Source organism: Acomys russatus, chromosome 28 (assembly GCF_903995435.1).
Source record: "Acomys russatus chromosome 28, mAcoRus1.1, whole genome shotgun sequence".
In the NCBI taxonomy this organism is placed as follows: Eukaryota; Metazoa; Chordata; class Mammalia; order Rodentia; family Muridae; genus Acomys; species Acomys russatus.
This window is the reverse complement of record NC_067164.1, coordinates 39,003,134-39,016,368: the sequence shown is the minus strand read 5'-3', so window position 1 is coordinate 39,016,368 and position 13,235 is coordinate 39,003,134. Positions and strand designations below refer to the sequence as shown.

The 13,235-nt window shown below is 45.6% G+C and overlaps 1 protein-coding gene across 1 annotated transcript in view; it reads right to left on the bottom strand.

Annotated features, from left to right (window-relative positions):
* The window catches only part of Ptpn13 (protein tyrosine phosphatase non-receptor type 13), a 117,453-nt gene that overhangs the window by 43,010 nt on the left and 61,208 nt on the right, over nucleotides 1-13,235 (bottom strand). The window contains 7 exon segments of the mRNA XM_051170873.1: nucleotides 830-886; nucleotides 2,693-2,787; nucleotides 2,933-3,347; nucleotides 7,748-7,910; nucleotides 10,117-10,299; nucleotides 11,934-12,086; nucleotides 12,960-13,098. Coding sequence (XP_051026830.1) covers nucleotides 830-886; nucleotides 2,693-2,787; nucleotides 2,933-3,347; nucleotides 7,748-7,910; nucleotides 10,117-10,299; nucleotides 11,934-12,086; nucleotides 12,960-13,098 — 1,205 coding nt within the window.

The window sequence follows — 13,235 nt, the reverse complement described above, 5'->3', positions numbered from 1 at the left end:
TGTGGGTGAGTGGGACAAATCTAGCTCCTCTGCAAGAGCAAGTGTTTGACCGCTGAGCCATCTCTCCAGGCCCAGTGACGTCACTTTTACTACAAACCTGCTTCGCTCTCATCAGCCTTTGACTACTTCAGCCTTCAGGATTTAAGGGTAAGACTTGGAGCAAAACCATGTATAGACAGATAATGATGGAATTTTTCCTACCTATAAAGCTGTTCGAAAGAGCAAATAAGATATAAAAACACTTTAAATTTAAAGCATTAAAAATCTAAATACAGACTCAACTGGCTGTCCACACCTGGCCTTCCTCCTCCGGATTCATCTCTTAGGCTCTAAGTTGAGAGAGTCACTTTTGAAGCCTTGAGTTTTGCTGCTAATAGGAGAAGACTCAGCACTGGCCCCACGGTGCCCTACAACCTCATGCTGGCCCGCCTGCTTGCTTTGGCACCAACACTCCTCACACTGTCCTTGCTTGTGTTTCCACCTCTCTAACTAAACTGTGCCCTAGATCTGAAATGCTCATCTCTGCTGTTCTTTATGAGGAAATCCACCTCTTGTGAGGCCTTGAGTACAATCCTCGGCATTTGGAAAAAACCAACAACAAAGTACTTAGCTCAAGCATACCCTTCAAATTACCTCAAAAATTATCTCTCCCCCAACTACCACCTTAGCCTTCCAAGCACCGCCCTCCCCTTTGTCAGTGCCGGATGCTGTGAGGCCTAAGTTCTTGGCATGGAATGAAGCGTCTCCACACTTAGGGCCAGATCATTATGTAAGACACGAGAAAAGAGAAAGGATATGAGGCAAGCCAGGGAGCATGTTTGTAACCTACCATTGTCTTTAAAACGAGCTTGGGGTGAAGGTTTCCCAGAACTATGCAAACTCACTCCTGCTGTATAAAGTAAATTATCAGACAATTTATAAAATGGCCACAAACTAACAATTAATTTTTTTTCTGAAAAATTCACACACACACACACACACACACACAAATCAATGAAGCAGTAAGACAGCTCTGTTTTCTTTGATTTGCATTGAGAGAAATGTCTTACCACAAAGGGCACACTCACTATCTTTAAATATTAATTAGTCACATTTACTTGTTTTGGCTCATAAATTTAAACTCAAATGTGCTGTTTCTGATGATGACAGTCACACACATCAAATGTTAAATATTTATAATGAAATGAGTATCAAAAACAGTTGTCAAAATGTTAAAAGAAAATCTAATATTCAATGAGAATGGATAAAATAAAATTTAATTCAGAAAATACACAGGTTGAGGCTGGCCGTAAGGTCTTGACCCTGCTGCTTGCACCTCACAGGTGCTGGCACTGATTGTGTGCCACACACCTCCACAGGAGGCCACCCAGGCGTTCCTATGGAACAGCTGTGACTCTCTTGGTGTACAACAGGTTTTGCATGTAGAACAAAGCCTTCCTAATGGGATAAGCCTACAGTTGGTGAGATCTCACTGTATGTAAGCATGTTCTGAAAATCATTTCCTAAAATGCTGATCAGTGTCTCTACCCTAACTTTCAATATGGCGTTACCATACGGGATGAGATCCTGCCTTCCGTCTGCTTCAGGCTTTCCCCATGGACTCAATTTCAACTGATACAGAGTAACCCCCGAAAGGCGAGAAAGTCTTCACCCACAGCGCCATGCTGCTCCCCAGTGTACAGTCCTCCTGCCATGTCACTTATTTTACATATCCCCAATCCAACTACAAAATGAAAATTAAGTTTTGACTTCAGATAACTAGGGCTCAACTCCAAGTCTACGGAGAGATGTCAGTGGGATCTGGTGACACAATAGGAGGGCGCCCTGTTTCCCTGTCTCCTCAGCCGCTCACATTCTGAGCAGTAACTTAACTTTCCTTGCTGGATGTCCCTTTTAAGAAGCACAAGGCAAGGAACTGTTCAACTTAAAGTGATGGGCCCGGTATACACACAGGGGCACGTGCACTTCCATATATACAACCTCCACTCTCTGATGAGTACAGGGTCTTGCTATGTTGGTCTTGAACTCACCACCTTCTGACCTAGTCTCCTTCAGTACTGGGATTACAGGAGTACATCACTGCACCCAGAGGCATACAATTTCAACACCTAGCTAATTAGTAGGCCCCAAGCAACAAGCTGGTAAAATCTGAAAACGAAACAACAACAACAACAACAACAACAAGAACAAAAACCCAAAGAGCCTCAAACCAATTAAAAATTGTCACCTACCAACCATAGTGGTTTCATAGAGTGATCTGAGGGTTTGGGGCCATTCTATTGCTTTTAAGCTAAAAGAGGCCAAGATTTATCTTTCAGAAAGAAAATATAGCTCTATCAGAGCCCACTCACACAGACTTGCAGGGGAGAAGGCAAGACAAGGCAATGCAATGTGGTGTGCAAGGCCCAGGTACTCCAGGAAGCCCAGGTACTCCAGGAAGCCCAGGTACTCCAGGAAGCCCAGGTACTCCAAGAAGCCCATTGACTCTAGGAAGCAAGTTAGTCCTGCTGCCGTGAACCTATCCCAAGTTCAACCAGGTTTTAACCCTGAAGTATGTTAAGTCATGTTAGTATTCACAGTCTGAGCAATCAGAGGACAGACTCCACAGCAGCAGATTGACAGTTAACGTGGTCTGTTCATTTCACTAGGAGCACGAGCTATGGGAGAAAAAGGAAAGCTTGGTAGTGCTGACCTATGGCATATGCTTGACCAGGGTCTTCAATGGGTGAGTCTGATTCATGTGTCCTTCTTTCGGGGCTTCTATTTAAACTGGCAACAGACTTTGAACTACAGAGGGAAAAGGAAGGCGGGAGGGGAAGGTGTCAATGTAAAAAAGAATATGGTGAAAAGAACAAAAACGTCTAAACAAAAACAAACGCATGACATGTGGAATTTGCAAGCATCCACTTGGGTTAGTCAACTGTGCTCTTACTTATTAATCTTTGGGAGTCCTGCCAGTGAGTCTGTGTCAGGTCTTGCCGTCGGGTACAATGGTTTCCCCACCAGCTCCACAAAGGCTGGTGGCAGGGACTCCGTGTTAATGGCCTGTTTCCGATGAGGACAGAGAGAGGCCTGACTGAGGTCGTGGTAGGATTTGCTCATCGCTCTAGGCTGCTCCTCCCATGAGGCTTTGTCTCTCTTCTCTTTCGAGCTACTTTGCAATGGCTGGTGAAGCGACAGCTCTGAGGTGGATAGCCTCTTCAGAATCTCAGCTTGAACTGACAGGGGTCGGACAGCCACTTTGTTGATGGTGCTGCTGGCCAGACTGCCAGTGCTGACTGCGCGGCCCACATTAAATCCTCTAACAGACTCTGCTTGCAGGTTCAGGCTCCTAAACGAAGCTCTCTCTACAAGGAAATAGGATTGCTTTACACGATGGAAACAGCGCAGTGCCCTAATGAGAAGAGTTGCTTTAACAGGTGCAACACAGCAGGCGGGCTTTACTCATCTCAGCTGCCTGCAGCTCTCACAGCTGGCAACTGAGGGCTTTAGGCAAGAGTTAGAAGGTCCTGAGCGCAGCGCATCCCTCGCTCCATCCTCTCAGCTTTCACCAGCTTCAGCATGAACACTTCCTACTTCACCTACTAACTCTCTTTCACCCTGTGATGTTTGTGTCTTAGGCCGACACACCCCAAATTCCTTATGGCTTTCCACACTGACAAAGACAGTTTTTACCCTCATACTGTTTCTGTTAAAATATCAGCACACTAGGAATGGGGAGATGGAACCAGGCTGGGCTGCCATGTCTGAAAAGGCAGCTCTGCAGAAGAAAGCTTTGCTCAAGGAAGACGCCCTTGATTACTATATTTTTAAAAACTATAGACTGGGAATATGATCTACCACTTAGTAAACACATCCCCCCCACACACACACACACACACACACACACCCACACACACACGCCACACACAAATGCATCACAATTGTATTTTTTGTAAGCTATAGACCAATAATGCTATTATAAGCCAAACAAAAAAGCCTTTAGGACAACTTCTGTGTTATTACACTATTACACCAGCCCCACCTTCCCATCTCTGCCACCTTATGATTCAGTGAGGCACGAGAGCCAGGGGCAGTCAAAGAGCTCCAGGCTCCTCGATTTCTGTCTATAAGCGTGGGATTGTCTATGCTTAAATTTCACCTGCTACTAAATGAAGACCAAAGCCTTGCATTTAGAAGTTAAATTTGGTCAAGCCCTTGGATATTCCATACCATCAGAGCAGTGTTTGACATTTGAAGCTGTGAGCAACACTACTGTGTCTCATGCAAATGACCGAGGAACAGAGTTCTGGAGGGTTCTGTCATTTCTGAACTAGGCAAGCTGGGGCACAAGGCACTCGCGGGGCCCCACTGTAACTAGCAAGATAGGGGGTGCAGTCTGTTTGCAGTGAAGTGTAGTAAGGTTCCATTTCACTTATCTTCTCTTGCCTAGAAGATTAACAGTATCTCACTTCGGGAGAACGACAGGTAGAAAGGCACTGAGAGTTTAGTATTCCTGCATCAAAGTGCGCCCCGAATTAACAGTCACTAGGGCCCCGAATTAACGGCCCCTCTCACGGGGGAAGTGCAGCTCAAGATCTTCACTTGTATCCAAGGATTCCCAGAATCATCTTAAACATAGTGTGTGTTCACTAGAGCGGAGAACACTGCTGTGCTTCTGTTACCATGAGAGGGTACACAGCAAACAGTCAACTCAAAGATAGCCAACACCTCAACACCCAAAATCCGGCAGCAACAAGGGCAACCACTTCAGCTTGGCCTTTGTCGTCTGAGCATAGCAAGGACTGCCCCCTCAAAGCCACCCACAACGTACCACCTCCGTCGCAGGACATGAGCGCACGTGCTGGCTGATCAAACCGGCCCCACTGCCTTCTACCTGGAACGTAGTTCAGCAAGTATAACAGCTAAAGACAGCAGGATCCGGAGTCTAATGCCAGTGCTGTGGTCCAGACTGAAGCTTACAGCCCTGCTAGCTGCATGCGGCTCGCAACCTACACCTTCTAATCTGCAGGTGCTGCTCCTGCGCCGTCTCCTCAGCTGACCTTCCCGAAGGCTAGTCTGAGGATAACTTCATTTATTCTGTTACTCCTTACACTTACTTCCTAACAGTAAGAGCTCAATTGTTTATGTATTCCTTCATTCCATGGAAATTAGCTGTATGTAAACTCTGAAAACAGGATTAGCACTGCTAGGAGCGAGAAGACAATGTTACACCCTACACTGTTTCTACTCTGAACCTACTTCCTTATTAGTAAAACTGAGACTCTGGCCGCTTGGGTTCTTTACAGAATTAACATTCTCCAATATTAGCAGGTAACATACGTGTGCTAGTCCTACAGCCTTCCATGGATTACAGCAGTAATTCTCACTTGTTTAGCTAGTGTGGGTAAACAAGTACATGGCTATTTCTAACCCAACTCGAAGTGGGGGCACAGTTCCTTTGAGGGTTGTTAGAGTGACATCACTATTGCTCATTAGCAGCAGAGGAAAGTGGTGAAACTGTGGGAGGCCTGAACCCAGGCTCCCACGTGTGTCCTCAACCCTGGTCCACTGGCTGTGCTTAAAGTGCTTTACGGGTACGAATTAACTTAACAACCTTCTGGTATGGGGATTATCGCTGTGACAGTAAGTTTACAGACGGAGGAACTAAGACGGAGAACTTGTGTGGTGCGCCTGAAGCTTGCGAGTCTGTAACGTCTGGCTTAAACATGAAGATTTACTTCCAGTGATGATCAGGCATGACTATAGGTCAAACATTCCTCTCATGACCAGCCATTTCACACGGAAACTCACTTCACTTGACAGGGCTCAGTCAGAACACAAAAAAATAGTATATAAAATTGTCTGCAGGCAAGCCAGGCATGGTGGTGCACGCCTTTAATCCCAGCACTCAGGAGGCAGCGGCAGACAGCGCTGTGAGTTCAAGGCCAGCCTGGTCTACAAAGTGAGTCCAGGAAAGCCAGGGCTACACAGAGAAACCCTGTCTCGAAATACAAAACAAACAAACAAACAAATCACCTGCAGGCTCACGTGTGGAAGGTGAGGATGAGACACACAGATTTCCTTATGTATGTGTAGGTATTCCAAACTCTTAAAAACTTAAAAATCTGAAACATTTCTGGTCCTCCTTAAAATCTGGATGGGGGACAACCACGCTGTACTTCATGTGAAGCTCTGAGCAAGGACCAGTCTCACACCTGTATCTTCTGATTCTCCTTACTGCATCACACTGAGAAAGGTCCGATCTCATTGCTCAAACATGGTTTGTGTTGAACATGAGCCAAGTAGGAATGCTGACAGCTTTAATAGGTTTGCTACTTTGTTGTACCTTAAAAATATATAAAAGAGGGGCTGGAGAGATGGCTCAGCGGTTAAGAGCACTGACTGCTCTTCCAAAGGTCCTGAGTTCAATTCCCAGCAACCACATGGTGGCTCACAGCCATCTATAACGTAATCTGATGCCCTCCTCTGGCCTGCAGATGAACATGCAGGCAGAGCACTGTATATGTAATAAACAAATAAATATTTTAAAAAATACATATATGCATATATAAAAGCACACACCATCTTTAGCAGAGCAAGTTAGGAAAATAAAAGGTAATGTGCTAATAGTCATGACTATCATATTTTTAAAAAGTATTCATGAGGAAACTCAGTTAAAACTCTGGAGATCCAACTTCCAAAAATTGTGACTTTACAGGTTCACACAGGCCCCAGCTCTCCACCTCAGGGGAACACATGGTCTCCACTTTTCCTGAGAGGCCAGCATCTGGTTAAGTTGTCATCCCCACCCCATGCTGTAGGGAAACCTTTTCTCTAACACTTCAGAACGAGAAAGTTCCAGAGAATTCAGAAATGTGGGTCACCCTGTATGTTATTGAACTTTAACTCACATACCTCAGAGCGACTCACCTAAGTCTGTAGGATTTACTAGAAAGAAGCAATTTCAAGACTCTTTAACCTCAACTTGTGCAGCAGGAGCTCTGTCTGAGAGACTTCTGTGCAGGGCTGGATTGTTTTTGCAGCTGAAAACTCTGTCCTGGTTGCCATGGCTACTTATCACAGTCTCCAGACTGCAATGATCCCAAAGAGGACTAGCAATGGTAAATGTGCCATGCGCTTGCCTGACTGCACTACCGGATGCCACTTGGCCTCCTTGTTTGTTTCTGTATGATCTTTCCCACACTAATCTCCAAACTATGTAGGCATTTGTCTTTCGAATCCAAGTCGGCTGTCTGTCTCAGACCTTCCTCTTGTAAGTTATGTGGATCCTAGAGCCCACGTGGTATGAGCTGCTCAGATGGTTCAGCAGCTAAGAGCACTAGCTGCCCTTCCACAGGACCCAGGTTTGGTTCCCAACATGCAGGATGGTTCACGGTCATCTGCAACTACAGTTCCAGGGGACCTGAGACTCTCTTCTGAGGGCCCTGCACACAATCAGGCAAAACACCCACACATATGAAATAAAATATTCAAAGACCTTACTGCATATTATCATTTCATTGCTATAGCCTAAAACATGCTTAAGCCTTCTAAACACTTTTTGCAGAGCCTGTGGTGATCTGCAGTGCTGTTTTCCAAGAGACCAGGAAGCTGATTTGATAACTTTACAGACTAAACAGACTTTTAACAAAGAGACACCCTGTAAGTTTGCACCCTAAACACTTTCTGAGTTTCTTTTAAAAAATCTGTGGCGAAAACCATGGGTACGTCCTGGAGTCTCGTGAAGCAGCCCACTTCCCCTCACCAATGTCCTGGGCGTCTTGGTTGCTCTGCCGCGCCCTCATCTGCAGCTGGAACTTGTGCTGGGAGGAACACAGCTGCAGCAGGTACTGGCACGCCTTGCTGCTGTCTGTCTGGAACGCATGCTTGATTCCATCTGATGTGTTTTGTAATGTGATTTTCTTTTTCTATAATATTAATCAGAGGTATCAGTAATTAGGAAGTTTTCCTATGACTTTTTAGATGATCAAAAATTTTAACCTATGATCAGTAAGTAGAGATATGGTATTTCCAGTTATTAGGATGAGTCCCTTTTAACTGATACCACATATAAGTACAGGAACTATAATTCTATAAGAGACATTTGATAAACAAATTAGCACTAGCTACCACTTTCAGCAATTGCAGCTTAAATCACATGGTGCTCCATTCATCATCAAGGGAAACTTTAAATATTATCCAGGGGCTGGAGAGATGGCTAAGTGGCTAAGGACAGTGGATGCTTTTCTGGAGGACCCAGATTTTAGCAGCCAACACCCTCTTCTGGTCTCCACAGCCAGAACACACCAGTGGTGCAGATATACATGTAGGCGCAATACCCATAGGAATAAAATAAAAACAAATATATATTTTTTTCAGTTTTTCAAGACAAGGTTTCTCTGTGTAGCCTTGGCTGTCCTAAACCCACTTTGTAGATTAGGCTGGCCTCGAACTCATAGTGATCCACCCACCTCTGCCTCACAAGTGCAGGGATTAAAGGCATACACCACCACACCCTAATCAAATAAGTACTTTTAAAAAAAGTATCCAAGGTTATGTAAGGCAGTATTTATGGATGTATGTATTTTGAACGTGTTCCTCCCAAACTGAAATGAATTTTAAAAGATCATAATATTTTTATATTACATGTTTACATGAGCCGTCTCTCCAGCCCCTAGAGTGACATTCCTAAGTTCTAGGTAGAACTTCATGCTGTTCATGACTCTCTGGGACTGAACCCGGTTTCCCTTTGTTAAAAATGAAGCCCACAATTTTAAAAATAGGTTAAAACCACAGCAACATCAAACCAGAATCTTCTTTATAGGTACACCTAGTAATCTTCTGGGTATTTTTTTTTTCCTCTAATAAAGATATGACTTAGCTACTGCCAAGTAGTTCTCAAAGACACTAGAACCCACACATGTAAATCTACTGATAAAAGAAATCACTAACATGGAAGGTGGGACCTACTTAGACAACCGTGCACATGTTGCAGGACTCAGGTCTGTGATGAACAGTGCAAGGCAAAGAGGAGAGGGGGGTGAGAGGCGCAGAGCAATTATGGACGGTGGCGCTGCACACGGTGTGCCAGCTTGAGATCAAGCAGAAGAATGTTTGATTCTGTGGGCTGACTGAATGGACAAAAAAATGCACCAAGGAAACTCGTGTGAGAGCTGAGATGGGTAGAGGGCGACGTTTATTTAAGTTTCCTCCCAATACTTGGTCTACTTACATTTGCACTTGAAAAAAATAAAAGAAACCCAGGTAATTTCCTGCTTTCACCACTCTGGGCTTTTCCAGGAGAATGGATTAGTTCCTGGCAGCCTTCAGTGGGATGTCTACATCTCACAGGGAACCACCAACCACTGGGTCTGGAGCTCGTTTTAAAGGTATCTTATTCAGAACCCAGCATAACCTCTATATACTTACAAACACTGTATTCGTCAGCACAAATATCAACAATCCTCAAATACTATTAGAAACCAAATGCTTCCGCATGTTTTGTTCATCTCTGAGGCTTGCCGGATGGCGACATGCCCATCTTAGGTGTTCACCCCTGGGGCTGGCCATACAGCGACATGCCCATCCTTGGACAGTTCACATTCGCAACCCGAGTCTTTTTAAATGTAGTTCCCCCTAAAAACCAACTTTCTAATTTTAATCACCATAGAGAGTGGACACTGAAATCTAAAACTGCAGAAGGTCACGAGACTTGTTTACAAAATTCAGGGTCAATTGACCTGTGAGCTCACACGACAGGCGCCATGAGAGGCACTCCTGATGCTGACAGCATTTAGCAGAAGGAGAAAACCATCTGTCTTAAAGACATGAGGAGCTTTCGCTAACCCAGAGCTTATGGCTCTAAGTTTTCATGTACCTGAATGTTCAGCTTGGTTGTAGTTTAACTCAGGTTAATTGAGCATGTAACCAGTTAGAAATGCATCCTATGCTTTGAAAAACAAAACAAAACCAAAAACCAGACAAATAAAATCTCAGCAAAACCACACAGAACTGAAAAGGAAAAATGGCTTTACATCATACTGAGGTTTACTCTGCACAATAAGCCAACATGCTACAATTAAAATTGGTTATACCAGTTAAAAACACAATTAAAAGAAGTTAAAATAGACATACTGAAAAGGAAATCTTTTTTGTCTCCCTCCAAGGAAAGCGAAGGACCAACGCGCGGACTCCATTGTGAACCTCAAACACAAGCACACCCTTGGAACAGACTCCTAGCAGTATTCCTGTCTGGGACTTCTTTTCGGGGTGCACTCGGTGAAAATGAACTCCATATTCTACCAGCCTCTGGCAGACCTGTTGGAACATACAGAGTGGTACATTTCTGTCCACAGTGCTGCACAGGGGAGGGGCAGGGCGTGGGTGAACACAGAAGGCATCGAGGCCTAAAGACAGCGGATCTAACACGAAAGACGTTTGTGAAGGAGGATTAGGCCTGAGAGTGCTAAGATGGGACACAAAAAACATGAGAAGAACCAGCAAGTTTACTCCAAAGAAACGCCCAGAAGTCATGGTGGTGACAATTACAAACCTGGTCATGAGAAGGTGGTGACAAAATGTAAGGACAGGTTCCAACTGAGGAGTAAGCATATGTGAGGCGTGCACCTGCCTAAGGAGGGACAGCCACACTACATCATGAGAGGCGAGCAGACGGGAAGGAAATTGTAAAAAGGGTTAAGAAAATGGCCAGTGAAAGCAGCAGTTAGGAGAGACACACGAAAACTACAATGCAGGGAGAGATGGTGCAGTGCTTAAGATCTCACACGGTTCTTGCAGAGGACTGGAGTCTGATTCCCAGCACCTGTGTCGGGTGACTCATGGTGAACCATAACTCCAGCTCCATAGGGAATGCCTGTGGTTTCCATGGACACCTGCACTCACATGAGCATTCATACACATGTATGTATGTACATGTGTACATACACACACACATGTGTACACAGACAGGCAGTATAAAAATAAATAAATCCAAAAGTCATCTGTAAAGATCCTAAGGTCACATCACTTCTCAACCATGCTAAAGGATAGGGTGGAAAAGGCAGAAACGGATGAACAAGGCTGTGGCTGAGGCGGAACAGCAGGACCTGTGCTGCCTGCGAGGAGGTTGAAAATATAAGCGCAGCTACTTAGTTCTTGCAAGTACTGAACACAATGGCTACGGGAAACCGAGTTCACAGCTTGACTTTAAATGTGGACTCACAGCAAACCATTTCGGCATTTGTACCAAGAACCCAACTTTCAAGGTGTTCTTAGCCAGTGAATGAGGCCTTCTCGATGTCTGTGGCACTGAGAACTCAGCTCCCTACCCAAGGGTCATCAATCCGAAGGTATCCTCGTCCTGTGCTGCTGGGACAGGAGAACACCCTCAAGTTTCTCTTCGTAACAGAGAAGTTTTCTATATGGAAAGCTCACTTCATTCTATCCTTTCTATCAAAAAAACACTGCATTTACCTGCAGGCTAACAGGGAGCTTGATGGCAAAACCTTTCCTGACTCTTTGCATCTATTGAATTAAGTACCGTTTGGGACAGAGGCCCATCCCCATCCTAAGGACAAGGGTGAGCAGTCCCAGCTCCGGCAGGGGCTTGCCGCTCACATTTACTCAGTCACCAGACTCAGCCTTCTCTTCTTTAGGATGCAGCTTGGTGTTTTGAGAGAACGGATCAGGATAAAGACATTAATAACCAGATAGACACAGGTTCAGGGAGGAATTTTGCCCCCTGCAGTGCCACTGACCTTGCAATATCATATTTTCTTTGAGGCTCGTTTTCTCTTTCACAAGCAAGAATTACAGTGCTGTGGTTGCAGGCAGGAACCAAGCAGGCAGAGGCTGCAATGGGGCAGGCACTGCACCCCACCCCAGCTTTCAGATGTGTCCTCCAACTCTTGCCCATCTTGAACTTTGGACCACTGGCCACCTTGCACGTTTACCTTTAAGAACTCTAGCTCTGTCTCCTTCTCAGAGGCGCCTGCGTACGTGTTGTGCAATTTGGGCAACTCCTCCTTGATGTAGGATACGTCAAGTTTCTCCATCACTCTGGCAGGCAAGTAATGCTCCAGGCGAAAGTAGGCCACCCCATGAACCTAGGAGGAAGAAGAGGGCTGCGGTGAGCACTTCACCTTGCCTGCCTATGGCCGGCGCTAACCTGCTTCTCTGGTCTTACAGTTCTTGTCTCTGCTGAGAGGTAAAACGCTTCCGCCTTTCTCTGCAGAGTGCATCTTCTTCAGTGAGGTAGAACAGCGGGACTGACTGAGAAGTTTCAAGAGAAAGCATTTGAGGGCTTTGTGTCTTTACAGCTAAGGAGTAACGTGGTAACAAAGGGTGCTGTGTGGGGGGGTGGGCAGTCTCTTCCTCTTCCTGCTTCCTCTTACGTCTCTTTCATTTAGGAACATGAAGCTTCGAACAGATTTTCACACTGTGATCTCTACCAGGGTCCTCCAGCCCAGGACTGACCAATACCTCCTCTGCTGAGTCTTTCTCTGCTGCACAGAACACAGGGATGGAGGGTTTGGAGCTAGATAGCCCTAAACTCCAAAACAAGATTATTTTAAGCAGAAAAATGCGCCTCACACACTACGTGATCGCGCGGTTTGGGTATCCGCTGCCCAGCCCCCCCCCCCCCCCCCCCCCCCCCGCCCTACCATCATTTTATTGTTCGGGTTTCAATGCGTTTAGCTGCTGTCTCAGGCTCTTCTAGCTCACGAGCTGTTTGGGTCTGGTGTATTGATTACGACCTGTAGCTCAGCGGGGCTGTGTGCCGTGAGCCACACATGATTTCTCTAAGGATAAGAGCAGCAGCACAAAGGCTGAGGACGTAACTCGGAGGAAAACGCTTGGCCAGCGTGCCCTGGTTTGGATCCCCATCAGCAAGGCAACACGAAACAAAACACAGACGGAAAGCAAAGAAACAAATCTACCAACACAAAACTCATCTCGGACAAAGAAAGCAGGCCCACCTCTGGCTGATAGTCTCCGTACTCGGCCTGAAGAGCCAGGGATGCGAGGAGCAGGCATGCCTCATCCTCACAGTGCACCCTCTCCTCCAGGATGTCTCTCCGCAGCTGAAGGTAATACTGATGGCAGGTGAGCTTGTGTCTGGTGAAACACAGATGCACAGAGACACCTTGACTTTTGATGTTGAGCTGTGGGGTGATTCTGATCATATTCACGGTTTCTAACATATTTCTAACTGCGGTTGTTACTGAGCTTTTCTAAGGCATTTAGCCATCATC